We start from the raw sequence: 15,000 nt of genomic DNA, 5'->3' as shown, positions 1-15,000 counted from the left end.
TTCACGGGGCTGTGGCGGATCATGACCCTGATCCTCTACATCCTCATCATCATCCACTGGAACGCCTGCATCTACTACGCCATCAGCGGCGCCATCGGGTTCGGGGAGGACAAGTGGGTATACCCCAACATCACCCTGCCCAAGTACCGGCCCCTCACCCGGAAATACATCTACAGCTTCTACTGGTCCACTCTGACGCTGACCACTATCGGGGAAACCCCGCAGCCTGAAACGGACGTGGAGTACCTCTTCGTTGTCGTTGACTTCCTCATCGGCGTGCTTATCTTCGCCACCATCGTGGGTAACGTGGGCAGCATGATCACCAACATGAACGCGGCGCGCGCCGAGTTCCAGCAGAAGATGGACGGCGTGAAGCAGTACATGGAGTTCCGCAAAGTGTCCAAGGAGCTCGAGGAGCGCGTCATCAAGTGGTTCGACTACCTGTGGACCAACAAGCAGTCGCTGAACGAGGAGGAGGTGCTCTCCGCCCTGCCGGACAAGCTGAAGGCGGAGATGGCCATCCAGGTGCACTTGGACACGCTGAAGAGAGTCAAGATCTTCCAGGACTGTGAGCCGGGACTCCTTGTGGAGCTGGTTCTCAAACTCCGCCTGCAGATCTTCTCCCCCGGGGACTACATCTGCCGGAAGGGGGACATCGGGCGGGAGATGTACATCGTCAAGCGGGGCAAGCTGAGCGTGGTGGGGGACGACGGCCACACGGTGTTCGCCACGCTGAGCGACGGCTCCGTGTTCGGCGAGGTCAGCATCCTCAACATCGCCGGCAACAAGACCGGTAACCGGCGAACGGCCAACGTGCGGTCCATCGGCTACAGCGACCTGTTCTGCCTGTCCAAGGACGCCCTGTGGGAGGCGCTGACCGAGTACCCCGAGGCCAAGAACAAGCTGATGGAGGTGGGCCGGCAGATCCTCAAGAAGGACAACCTCCTGGACGAGGTACGTTGTGTGCTGTGACACGCTTAGTTTATAATGGTGTCAGTGTGTGTGTGTGTGTGTGTGTGTGTGTTGGAGCTCATCGTACGTTTATATGTATTTGACTGTGCTTTCATATCTGTGAAACTGCGTGTTTGGTGCATATCTGTTATGCATGTGTGGGTGTATGTGTGAATGTGTGTCTTCATGTTTTACATTTATTTGCTTATTTATCATCATTGTTGTCTTTTTTTTTTTAATTATTATTTTCATTAATACTACCTTTTTATATCATAATTATTATTTATTTATTTATGTAAGCTTATCTATCTATCTATATTTTTTTTCTCAAGGCCTGACTAAGCGCGTTGGGTTACGCTGCTGGTCAGGCCTCTGCTTGGCAGATGTGGTGTAGCGTATATGAATTTGTCCGAACGCAGTGACGCCTCCTTGAGCTACTGAAACTGAAACTGAAACTGTCAGTGAAGATAGTGCCAGTAAACACTGGATAAGGTAAGCTTTTCGGTATGACACACGTCGTTTATATTGGCGCCAAGAAATATTTTGCTTATGTCGACGGAATAATGTAGGCTTCCAGTTTGTGATGTGGCATACATGGTTTATAATAATGATGATAATTATGCTAGTACTGCTGCTGCTGCTGATAATAATGATAATAAAATAATGAAATTAATGATGATGATGCTGATAAAAAAAATATTGTCATTTTATATTGCGACTGTACTCGCTTTTTGCGGTGTTAGTGATGGTGGTAGTGCGAAAGAAGTACAAACCTTATTGACGAAGTAAACGATCACTGTATGCCATGACACACGTAGTATAGAATGGTGATGGTGGTGTGAGTCCTAGTGAGCACCTCTAGCCTCGCTAACTCCGTTCCCATTGACTACAACAAGCAACGTTGTGGTCTTGCTCATTCTCTGTAATGCGTAATTGTATTGCTCAGTGCGTATAACGTGCAGGAAGAGTTGCGCGTTGCATCCAAACGAGCACAAATGAGTGTGCACTGTATGCAATGCGCACATTGTATAGAATCGAAAATAGAGCAAAGCAAATGTGTGTGTGTGTGTGTGTGTGTGTGTGTGTGTGTGTGTGTGTGTGTGTGCACGCGTGGATGCATGTGTGTGCATGTGCGCACACACACACACACACACACACACACACACACACACACACACACGTAAACACACACACACGCACACACACAGACATGCGCGCGCGCGCACACAAACACACACACACACACACACACACACACACACACACACAAGCACCATGCACCACCATGATGAGAACAAATCCCCTTGCCCAGTCGGACAGCCGTGTGATCTGCTCCTGTGTGTGATGAATCCCCTGTCAGTGGTAGCTAAGGGCGGGATGTGTCCGCATCAGTACAGGAAAGGTTGCCAGCAGATGAGGTGGCAGCTCTGCTTTGCCGTCAATGTTCAAGGTCAGGCCAGGAACAGAAGTTAGTGCACTAGCCCCACTAGGGGAATGGAAACAATCCACACACGTATCTTTTACACGTCAAAAAGCCTACTCAAGCACACAAGCAAACTGGCCATGTTGTCCCTTTGCAATAGACAAAAAATAATTCGCTTTTCAAAAGACAAAATTATATAGAAAAGAAATGCGTATAGAAGTGACATATGATTAAAGTGTAAATAATATCCTTTTTTCTGAATTTCTTCACGAACCGTTAGTAGAATTTAACGGAGTTTGGATGGGTTATATAGTATCCAGGTAAACAGTTTGTGTTTGATGCTGTCAAACAGGGGTATGGAAGCAAATAACAGTCAAAGTCATTAACGGTATTGTATGCATTGTATCGTATTGTATTGCTTTTTTTTTTTTTTTTTTTTTGTCACACCACATGTCTCTGTGTCAAATTATTCAAGCTGTTCTCTCCGGTAAAAGTTCGTCGCCACAGTGCAGCGCCAACTTTTTCTTTTTTCTATTATTGTTTTTACCTGTTTGCAAATATGTTATCAAAGTGGCTTTTCCTACAAAACTCTACCAATGGCATTTTGTTGTCGTGGGTTCTTTTCCATGCGCTACACTAAGGGTATGCTACACATGGGATCTCTGCTCATTGTCTCACGAATGAAAAGCGACTGGACCACCACTCACGTGGAGTGGGGAACAATATTTGGCGAGTGTGGGATTCGATCCCGCACACTCAAATTCCCTCGCTTCCTAAGAGGAAACTCACTTACTGGGCCACCACTGCACTTCCTCATGAGCATTAAGCCACTGACAAAGCTGAGAGCTGGGGCCGCCTGGCTGCCTCTCTGATGGACAGGGGAGGAACGTAACGTGATGCCATGGGATATCGTGCTGCGCTGGGGATGATTATCAGCACCCAACACATCTCACCACCTTGATCAAGGCTAATCCTGATTCCTGCCTGACCTGTCAAAAAGTATCTCTGGCACATTGATCTGTCTGTCTCTTGATTGTGTCTGTCTCTTTCACTCTGTATCTCTGTCTGTCTCTCTCTGTGTATGTTTCTCTGTGTCTCTGTCTCTCTTTATATGTCTGTCTCTCTCACTCCCACCCTCTCCCTCTCTCTCTCTTTCTCTCTCTCCCTCTCTCTCCAGGTCACAATTCCATAGTCATTCTGGCCCCAGCATAGACAGCAAGCTTTATCACAGTGTTTCGTTGAGGTGTTCAGAAGGTGGCTGGACAAAGTCCATGGCGTTGTACATGTACCATAGCTCCGTTAATTCACAGGTCCGCTGTGCGACTGGCAATGTGCCACGCGAGTCCTTAGCAGTCAGTAATGGACCGATGGCATAACGAACCTTGGGCTTAGGGGACCCATGGCATAACAGACACCTCTCGTGCAACCACCTCAAGCATTTTGATCTGAACGAACACCGCCAGTTAATGAGAATGCGACGCCCCAGGCTACACTGTGCCCGCCAGAGCGCCTATGTTTTAAACGGACTTGTGACATAATGGACCTGTGGCATAGCGGGCCTGCAGTCTACCGAGCACGTAGCATAGCGGGCCTGAGGCACAACGGACACTCCCGGCAGGTTTCAGTTTCAGTTTCAGTAGCTCAAGGAGGCGTCACTGCGTTCGGACAAATCCATATACGCTACACCACATCTACCGAGCAGATGCCTGACCAGCAGCGTAACCCAACGCGCTTAGTCAGGCCTTGAGGGGAAAAAAAAAGGTGAATAAATGATAGATAAGCTTACACAAATTAATTAATTAATAAATAATAACTATAATGTTAAAAAAAAAAGGTAGTAGTAGTAGTAGTAGTAGTAGTAGTAGTAGTAGTAGTAGTAATGATAATAATAATAATAATTAATAACAATAAATAAATAAATAAATAAATAAATAAATAAGATAACAATGATGATAAATAAGCAAATAGATGTAAAACATGAAGACACACATTTACATATAAAATGTTTGAATTATTAGTAAATTATTGAGAGGGCTCAAAGATGGATTGTCCGTCGAATGCACAGAAAAATCGCTTGTCTTTGTTGTGGACAAGAGTGATTTTTCTGTGTCCCGGCAGGACAAAGGTCCACTTCATACTGTTCCTTGCACCGTCCTTACCCACACAGTTTCAGTCCCAGTTTCAAGGATGCGTCAATGCCTGCGGACTGACCCAAAAAATGCAACAACAAATTGGATTTTATTTAAAGGGGGGAGGGGGTGGGGGCAAATGTTACATATACGCATAAACCCGACACGCTGGTAAGGCCTTTAGCGCCCACATTAGGTTTGTAAAAAAAATATATATATATTTACTTAAAATGAAATATAATGATAAAACAAAAATATATATATATATAATCAAGACACATTAGATATGATGAAATAAAAGATATGTAGAGAGCAAATGATCGAAATGAAATAAGAAGTCTTAAAATGGGTCACATTCAGCTCCGAGCTTCGGTCAGAGACCAAACTGTAAGCCCTGTACAAACACGGGGTCATTAACAATAGGCTGCCTAACAGCCGAGTGACAGCTACCTTTGAGCACGTGTCATCGGTTTTCTGTGTCATTTAGTCAGGCTTCAATCACGCACAGGCAGATTCAAGTATACAAGAGTGGATTTTTGACTCACTTGTGTAAACAAAGTGAGTCTATGTTTTAACCCGGTGTTCGGTTGTCTGTGTGTGTGTGTGTGTGTGTGTGTGTTTAATCATACCTTCCTCAAATCAGAATTTCCTTGTGTTGATCAGTTAATATTTTATTCAAATGGTTGCGAAAATGTCAGTACAACAAACAGTTAATCTGACAATAAATGGTTTCAGTCAGTCAGTCAGTGTGTGTGTGTGTGTGTGTGTGTGTGTGTGTGTGTGTCCGTGGTAAACGTTAACATTGACATTTTCTCTGCAAATACTTTGTCAGTTGACACTAAATTAGGCATACAAATAGGAAAAATTCAGTTCTTTCCAGTCATCGTGTTTAAAACAATATTGCACCTCTGGGATGGGGGCACACACACACACACACACACACACACACACACACACACAAAATGAAGCCTAATTATATGCAAACTTCATTTACTGTTATATTTATATTTTTTGTATTCTCTAAACTTGGCACTTTGATCTGATATTCTGACCCAACAACAAGAGCAGTCATTATTATCATTTCTTGTTCAAACAGGAACTTCTTTTGCTAAGCATGGAAGTTTTGTTTATTTTGCAAACGTTTTGGTGCAGATAGTAAAAAGGGAAATTACTCTGTAATTAATGCTAGTTTAAAGTTAAAACTTGCCAAGGACAGACCCCTTGTTGTCGTGGGCTACTTTTTTACGTGCGCTAAGTGCATACTGTTCACAGGACCACGGTTTATCGTCTCATCCGATTGTCTTGCGTCCAGATACACCTCGAGGTTCAGCAGAAGGGGGAGAAGATCCTGGCGAGTACCCTCAGATTCTCTGGCTAGGTCACCACTCGTCCCTGCTTGAAAACTACCTTTTTTTTTTTTTTTTTTTTTTTTTTTTTTTTTACACTTTCCTTCTCTCCCAAAGCAAGAACACCCAGCAAAACGGAAACGTGCAGAGAGGCAGGTGAATGGGAATGAGGGGGCGGGGGAGGGGGGGGGGGGTAAGGAGGGATTACAATAGAATGGGTAAATGACGGGCGCTTCTGATCAATCAGGTTCCACATTCCGACCTACCTTCCAAGATCAATGTTCTTTCAGGAAAGGATGCAGGACTCCTAGAAACCAACGGGACATGGCTCTGGCTGCTACAATGCAAATGCTGCTTTATATATATATATATATATATATATATATATATATATATATATATATATATATATATATATATATATATATATATATATATATCCCCTGTCTCTGTCAGACAGTCTGTTTTTTGGGGGGGGTTTTGTTGTTGGTTTTTTTTTTTGTTTGTTTGTTTTTTTTTTCCGTCGATAAGTTTCACAGATACATCTGTGTGGGGAAGTTCAAAAAGAAATTTACATGCTGATAAGAAGTTTGTTGACAGCCATTCACGTAACACAGTCTATTCTTCCTGTCGATGAGCTTCGCAGCTTCATCACTGTAGGTTTTCTATGGAAGTTGCGGAATAAACAAAAACAAAAACAAAAACAAACAAACAAACAAAACTGTAAACGTAAATGCATGATAAGAAGTTTGCAAACACCCATCCACATCCACTCACCAGTCCATTTTTTCCCAGTCGATTCTTCTTCTTCTTCGTTCTTGGGCTGCAGCGTCCACGTTCACTCGTATGTACACGAATGGGCTGTTACGTGTATGACCGTTTTTACCCCGCCAAGTAGGCAGCCACACTCCGTTTTTTGGGGCGTTTCGAGTCGATAAGTTTCACGGATACGTCAGTAAGGGTTTTGTAGGTAAGTTGAACAAAGTAAGTCATGATACATCTGCATACAGCCATCTACTCAAACTTCCGGCCGTCTGTCAGAACCTCTCACAAACCCCTTTTATCCAGGAAACTCGTCACCGGGCCGTATCATACTATGGCGGTCAGGTCCGCAAGCCTGTTCTAAGTTCAGTTTCCAAACAGTTAACTAATCCGTTACAGAGTAGATATTGCGCTTATATCAAGTGCGTGTGTTCTGGTGATGTTACTTCCAGTTAGGCATATCGCCATCGGCTGTTAGCCTTACGTACACGAAAGAGTGACATCTGCAGTCGGTTGTAACTCTTGCTGAATTAGCGACAGCATAAACTGATGTACAGTCGTCAAAATTTCTTAGAACGCAGGCATCAAGACACTGTGGAATGACAGAGCCAAATCAAATCAAATAGATAATTAAGGAAAGGCATGAGTAAATGTGTGTGTGCTCATGAAAGATCAATATGATACTGTAAAAAAAAAAAAAAAAAAAAAAAAAAAACGACCCGTGGCAAAGAATGAAAGACCCTGAAAAAGAAAGGTAAAATATAAATAGTGGGGAAAAAAGGTCAGATGCCCCCCAAAAGGACCATAGCTGACCTGATCTTACCTGACCAATGTGTTGCATGACCCACCAACCTGACCTGACCTCAAAAGACATGACCTAATCTGTTTCATATGACCCAGTACCCTGCCCTGAAATCCATAATTTACCTTTGTGTGTGTTTGTTCGTGTGTGTGTGTGTGTGTGTGTGTGTGTGTGTGTGTGTGTGTGTGACACGTGCAGGACGCGGTTCGGAAGGAGATGGAGCAGCAGGTGACGATGGAGCAGCGCATGGACCGTTTGGAGAGTGCCATAGACAACCTGTCCACCCGCTTCGCCCGCCTCCTGTCCGACTTCAACTCCACGCAGCTCAAGCTGAAGCAGCGCATCACGCGAGCCGAGAAGATGCTGGCCAGGGACGGGGACGCCGTGTCCACCATGTCTGCCCAGGAGCTCGATCCCTCAGCCAAGTGACCACCACCACCTCCACCACTTGGTCTCTGGCACAGTGCTGAGTTGAGTTTCCAACCAACCCGACTACAGAGCAGCACAGCACACAGCACATGATTCATCATGCCTTGGTATGTGTGTCGGGTACAGTAGAATTAACTCGGGTTAAGTACAGTTCTGGGAAGTTTCCAACCGGCTACATTACAGCACAGTAGGTGATTCAGCAACTCTTGGTGTTGGTGTGTGTTGGTACTTTACAAATAACTCGGTCTGATACAGTTCTGAAAGGTTCCCAAGCGACTACAGCACATCACAGTACGTAATTCAGCAAGCCTTGGCGTGTGTGGGTGTGTACTGCAGAAACAGCTCGGTCAGGCACAGCTGTGAGACGTTTCCAGCGGGCTAGAGCACAGCACGGGTCTGTCGTATCTCAGCAAGCCGTGGGGACTGCAGAAAGAACTCGGGGACAGACTGTATTCATTTCCAGGCGTGATCTCGTGGCTTGGACATCGAGCCAGTTTCGTCGTGTCTTGTTGTCCGAAATTGTGATACGGGCATCGTCTCCCCTCTCAGGCGGTATTTCACGTGGATCTGAAAACTCTTCTTTGGCTTTTGTTGTTCGTGTGGGGGGCCTAGTGGGTAATGCGTCCGAGGGGTTCGATTCCCTTTTTCTGTCACGGTATCTTAACCGTGTGGTGGTTTGGATACTAGTCTTTCGTATGAGGCCGACGTCCCGGTCCTGTGTGCAAACATGCGTTTAGCGCACGTAAAATAACCCATGGGCGACAAAAATATTTATTTCCCTGGTATATATTTTTTGTTGCAAAAATCGTCCAATTCAACAGTAAAACAAGCACACTTGTCACACTTTGCAGACCGAAAGAAAGGTGTATACTGTGGCGACCGTGGCAAAAAGCAGCACAACGCAACGCAACACAACTCAACACAACTCAATACAACGCATCCTAACGCAACGAAACGCTACGCAACATAGCACAACTATTCATATCAACACAACACAGCACAACACAGCACAATGCAGCACAGTGTAGTGCAGATCGTGACATAGCATGCCTTGGTGCGTGAGGACAACTAATAAAACAACAACAACATTTCATCGACTTGAAAACCTGTCTTTGTTGTCGCCAGTTGGTGAAGAGGCGTCATGTCCACACAGTCTGCGTGATATTAAAACTCTTTTCGGCTTTTCCTTTCTTTTCTGAAAGAAGCTGTTCATGTTGAACTGATACAATTGCACGTGCATCAAGGACACTAGGAGGAGACAAAATCAACGTTCAGTATACACGTGTTTGGCGAACAACGGAATAAGCCTTTGGCTGTAGAAACATTTGGAATCCAACAGGGCAAAATGATTCTGGAGCCGCGGTGGTTAATTGAGTGCCCTCCACAGCAACGAAGCAGTATCCAGAGACAGATGTTGGTGTTGATTGTCAAGCCCAGTGTGCATTTCGTTTTGGGGAACAGGAGGCAGGGGGGCAGCATGCCTCAGGGTGGATGGAACGTCAATGATACAGCCAACGCTGTGGTGTCAGCAAACATGGCGGCTGTATGGAAGGACTGACTGAACGAATGCTGTCAGTGTTGTTGATCGTTATTACAGGGGCTGCAGCCAAATGTGACAGGGGAGAACCACCAGTGCAGCCGTTTACAGGATTCCGGGATGATTTTTTTTGTGCACAAACAATGTACGTTTTGAACATGTTCGTGCACTCAGTGTCTAGCAGGCGAACACTTGCGTCTTGTACGCGAACACAGCACGCGCGCATATGTAGATGTGTGTGTGTGTGTGTGTGTGTGTGTGTGTGTGTGTGTGTGTGTGTGTGTGAGAGATTAGCATATGTGTGTGTATGTTCAGTCCTTACGTGTAACCTCACTGTTGGCTGATTGTTTCACGGGTGACAGTGACCTGCAACAACGTGACAGCGACCTCACCGCACAGAAGCACAAACAAAGCAATAGAACAGCATGTAGACTGGTGCGGCATTTCATCTTTGTGTCTTGGCTGGTTCAGCTCAGCGCCATTATAATAAGGGACTTTGCCATTAAACTGGTGGATATAACCGATTGAAGCCAGTTGGCATACTTCTCGTTGTATATACTGATGTAGGAGGGAAACAATCATAATGTGATTGCTCACTTTGTTGACATTTATGTGTCAAAGGCATGCAGGGAAAGTGGGGAGTGAGGACAGAGGAAAACGGCTTGTTATCTGATGCACTGTTTCCTGGGCCATAGCACAGCACAAACGTATGGTGCGGGTTCTTCAAACGAATGTGAGTTTGACAGGTCTGCCTCCTGAAAAAGAGACGACATGGCGGAATCGATTTGGCGTTTGACTTCTGATCCCGCGTCCACCAGTGATCAGGGTTCGAGGCCCTGTCTTGGCATGTTGCGTTGTATCTTGGGAAAAGGCATGTGGCTCCGACTTTCCTAACTCCACCCAGGTGTGAATGGGTATGTGATTTCGATTGGGGGAAGGAAGGAGAGGTTTGGTCCCAGGCCTTTCTATGTAGAGCCCCAGCCACCGTGGATAGGGATTGACTGCTCCGATGGCCGTAACAGGCAATGGAAAATTTAATCTTTAACATTTAACCCTTGAACAAGGGAATTCTAAGGTTTGCAGTCCACCAGTGAAAATAGCTCAAAGTCGGAGTGCAGGTTTAGATCTATGACTTCCACATCCAATACAGACACGTCCAGAGCATAATGACGATCTCCAGATTGAGTGCAGCGTCAGTATTTTGCAGCTCTCCAGCGTGGGCAGATTTCTTGGGGTCTTGCTGGTCTGTTACTCACAGTACCTGACAGTGGACTACAGTGATGGTTCGCTGACAGCTGATCTCCTTCATTTCAGACAATGCATACCGTTTATCATCAGTGCTTTGGAGCTCATGTTTTAACATGTGCATTTGTTTGTGTGTTTGTTTTTGTTGGTGGTGTTGTTGTTGTTGGGGTTTTTTTCTCGTTTTTTGTTGTTTTTTCATTTCAAATATGCGTAAACATCGGTGTGTATGTATGTGTGCGGCGAGGTGGGAGAGGTTAGATGATGTTAAAACGTAAGTTCTGTTTGCGTGTATGTTCATATGCGAGATGGGAAAATGCCTCCCTTAAGTACCACATGGCTAACCGATAATCGAACCCTTACCTGCTCAGACAAGAGGGACACACACTGTCCACTCCGCAATGGCGTCCCGACAACTGACGGACCACAGTCTCCGCCTGTCAGCAGTGACCCCTGTCACAGTCACAGAAGACAGTTGAATCAATGATCATGAGGTCAGTTTCTGACCCGTTTCATTAGTGGATCGGATTATCAGCTGGCTTCATTGGAAATGATCGACCCTGGTTGATCGGAAAATCCTATGGATCGGACAACAATCAGTGGCTACGATACTGCAGAGTCATTGATTGAAGAATCTGATTGTCTGACCTGGTGGGCTTTTATCGATTTTTAATTTAATTTAATTTAATTTAATTAATTTATTTATTTATTTATTTTTTTTTTTTGCCTTTTTTTTTCTCTCTTGAAGATCAGTAATCTGCTCCCTTGTTAACCACAGATGTGGTGAAGCGTATATGAATCAGTCTGCACGTTCGGACACCACCTTTAAACCGAAACTTAAGAACGTTATATTGTTTTACTTCAGTCCGTAGTTTGAGACCTGCATTGTTTTTAATACATAATATTCTTTTTTTAACGCTAATGTTACGAACATTTTAACAAAATTAGCAGGAACAGTAGTTCATTCTGATAATATGTCTTTTAGTATTCATTCATCAGCCTTAGCATATTCTGAATAGTATGACACTTTTATTTTCGTTCAAAACGGTATAGTCAAAATGTTCTAAACTCAGCACTCCCTGTTGTGATCTGGAAAACAAGCGAATCTGCAGCTGCCAACATCCGTGAGTTATCGTTGCTGAGACTTTCGGTGTTTTCCCAAGCTTGCCACATTGTGGTTGTGTCATCTGCTGACATCACAGGGCAGTGACGTCAGACTGTGTGTTGGGCTCATGAAATGTGGACTTTGTGGGGAGTGGCAAGACAAAGCTAAAGAAGTATGTTCCATGTGTCCACCGTGGCAGAATCTTCTGATCCAGTGTCACCAGTGGTACGGGGCTCTTTCCGGCATGGTGCTGTGTCTTCGGGAAAGACACATGTCTCTCAGTTCCTCACCCACCGGCTGTGAATGGCGCACGTGAGATCGATTGGGGAAGATTAAAACGGCGGAGAAAAGGATTTGAACCCCGCCTTCGACGGGCGCAATAGCCGAGTGGTTAAAGCGTTGGACTTTAAATCTGAGGGTCCTGGGTTCGAATCTCGGTGACGGCGCCTGGTGGGTAAAGGGTGGAGATTTTTCCGATCTCCCAGGTCAACATATGTGCAGACCTGCTAGTGCCTGAACCCCCTTCGTGTGTAAACGCATGCAGAAGATCAAATACGCACGTTAAAGATCCTGTAATCCATGTCAGCGTTCGGTGGGTTGTGGAAACAAGCACATACCCAGCATGCACACCCCCGAAAGCGGAGTATGGCTGCCTACATGGCGGGGTAAAAACGGTCATACACGTAAAAACCCACTCGTGTACATGCGAGTGAACGTGGGAGTTGCAGCCCACGAACGCAGAAGAAGAAGAACCCCGCCTTCATATACTGAAACCTAAACCCAGCGGATATGGAATCACTGCCCTGCTGGTTGTAAACAGCTGTGAGACCTTTGACCTTTTCTCCCTCCCTCTCTCTCTCTTTGCTTTTGGAACGTTTCATTCAAACGTCATACAAACAAAAGAGTGATGCCAAAACGTTAAGAGACCAAAAGCCCATGAGAACAAAAAAGCAAAAAAATTAATACACGAAGGAAAGTCGTTTTAGCAAATAAACGCTCTATCCGAAAATGAACACGAAGGCTTTGGTTTTTGTTTGTTTTGTTTTTTTTCCTCAAGGCCTGACTAAGCGCGTTGGGTTACGCTGCTGGTCAGGCATCTGCTTGGCAGATGTGGTGTAGCGTATATGGATTTGTCCGAACGCAGTGACGCCTCCTTGAGCTACTGGAACTGAACTGGTAATTTTTTTTTACAAGTTCAGGGGGGTTCTATTATATTTACGAAAACATTTTTGTCTGATGCTGTAAAAAAAAAAACCAAAAAAAAAAAAAAAAAAAAAGGAAAAAAGGTGCACACAAACGAATCGAGAAACGTATCAGCAACACATTGTGACATAATACGACAAAAACAGTACAAGTCCCATGCCTGAATTTTAAAGTAAACAACGTAATACTTCTTGTTTCGCAGGGTTGGGGAAAATATCAAACACTGTAATCATATGGCTGTGCTTGCTTCAAACAAAAAAAAAAAAAAAAAAGAAATGAATGAAGGTCAAAGACTTTCAGTTGACTGCATAAGGCCACCATCATGCCAGATAACCAGATAAAGACCACAACATTTTAAACAAAAGGATGCCATGCGGGAGTAAAGCCACGCCAGTTTTTTCTCGTTTCTGACACCTTTGGCAGTCAGCATGCTGACAGAATGGAGAGGAGGAGGGGAGGGGGGGAGCTGGGGGGGGGGGGGGGGGGGGAGTGAGGGGGGCGGGGGAGGGGGGGGGGGCGACAGAGACAGAGAAGATGTCGTTCTCTGATGAATATATTCATGGGAGGCGTGGTCGAGGCTATTCATTCAATGAATGTCCGTGTGGAGTGAACTGTCTGACAAAGAGCGGAGTGGGATAAAGCAACAGAAAAAGAGACAACTGTAAAAGGCTTACATCACGCTTTCATTTGTACGTGAAAAAAAAGAAACACAGAGAGAGAGAGAGAGAGAGAGAGAGAGAGAGAGAGAGAGAGAGCAAATGCTGCTGTAACGTTTTTATCCTAATAATTAATGCATGGCGGTTTTTTTTGTTTTTTGTTTTTTTGTTTTTTTTATCGAGAATGTTTGGGTTTGGTTTTGCTTTTACCTTAATGTTTGTCCTCCAAACACAATTATGCAGACAGGTGGGTTGAACGTGTGCAGAATGTGTTGCCTGTTGGCTTTTCTTATTCTTTAAGGAAACTGTTGTTTTTATGTTGTGGTTTGTTTTTTTCGTGAGCAATAACGTCGTTTTGCACATGACTGCAGTGCAATATTTCTGAATTGTACCGTGTGTTCTTGTTAGTGTAACAGTTTACTCTCTGCCTGCATGATACATTATACATTTGTAAGCACCTGGCAACTTGGGTATAGTTAGCTTCTCTCGGCAACTGCCCTGGAAATGTGCACACACACACACACACACACACACACACACACACACACACACACACACACACATATATATATATATATATATATATATATATATATATATATATATATATATATATATATATATATTATGATAGTAGCAATACTGTGTCGGTCGCATCTGCATAAAAAATGTGATGGCAGCGTGCTGCTTATTATGGCTTGGTTTTCAAAGAAAGTTGCGGAAAAGGAATGTTGTGCGAGCATTATTCACAAGATTTGTGACAATCTCCAAACTGGCCTGATGTGGTCGGTCGGTGTCAGAGCAGGAGACATAGAGATGCCGTGGCCTGTTGCTCTTTAGCATCCAGACCATTGTCCTTGCAGATGAGCATGTTTGACCGAACTGAGGCCGTGGCCGTGGCTGCAGTGGCACTGTTTCGATCCTGGCTACAGGGTGCCAGTCTGTGCTTGAGTCACCTCTTCCACAGGTGGTGGTACCTTGGTTTGGACAGTCTGAAACAGGACCTCCTTGATCTCTGTACTTCAATAACTCATTTCTGTTGTGATTTGTGTGGAGGATTTGAATCAAGTGCTCTCGGTTTTTTCTTTCTTTTTTTTCTTTTTTTTTTTCTTCTTGAATTCAAATGTGGTTTTTGCTTACATTTTTGTATGGATTTGGATGATTTGGATACTATTCATGCGGAAGCGCACATTTTGAAAATGTTAATTGGTTTTGTTGTTGCTGTTGTTGTTATTTCAGTTAATTAAATTACTAACATCTATTCATTTACTTATGTATCTTATCCTACTTCATTTTATATTCTTTTACATTCCCTGAGGGCCTGACTCAGCACGTTGGTTTACGCTACTGGTCAGGCATTTGCTTTGCGGATGCGGTGCAGCGTATAATGATTTGTCCGAACGCAGTGACGCCTC

General features: G+C 44.5%; 1 protein-coding gene across 1 annotated transcript in view; it reads left to right on the top strand.

Annotated features, from left to right (window-relative positions):
- LOC143283862 (cyclic nucleotide-gated channel alpha-3-like) overlaps positions 1–7,842 on the top strand; it is a 162,320-nt gene extending 154,478 nt beyond the window's left edge. The window contains exons 4-5 of the mRNA XM_076590240.1: positions 1–954; positions 7,612–7,842. The exon at positions 1–954 is cut by the window's left edge and continues 215 nt beyond it. Of these exons, the coding sequence (XP_076446355.1) occupies positions 1–954; positions 7,612–7,842 (1,185 nt within the window). The remainder of the gene's footprint in view (positions 955–7,611) is intronic.
- The last annotated feature ends 7,158 nt before the right edge of the window (positions 7,843–15,000 follow it).

This window comes from Babylonia areolata, chromosome 7 (genome assembly GCF_041734735.1).
Source record: "Babylonia areolata isolate BAREFJ2019XMU chromosome 7, ASM4173473v1, whole genome shotgun sequence".
Taxonomy (NCBI): domain Eukaryota; kingdom Metazoa; phylum Mollusca; class Gastropoda; order Neogastropoda; family Buccinidae; genus Babylonia; species Babylonia areolata.
The sequence above is the reverse complement of the archived record's forward strand: the minus strand, read 5'-3'. Positions and strand labels throughout refer to the sequence as shown.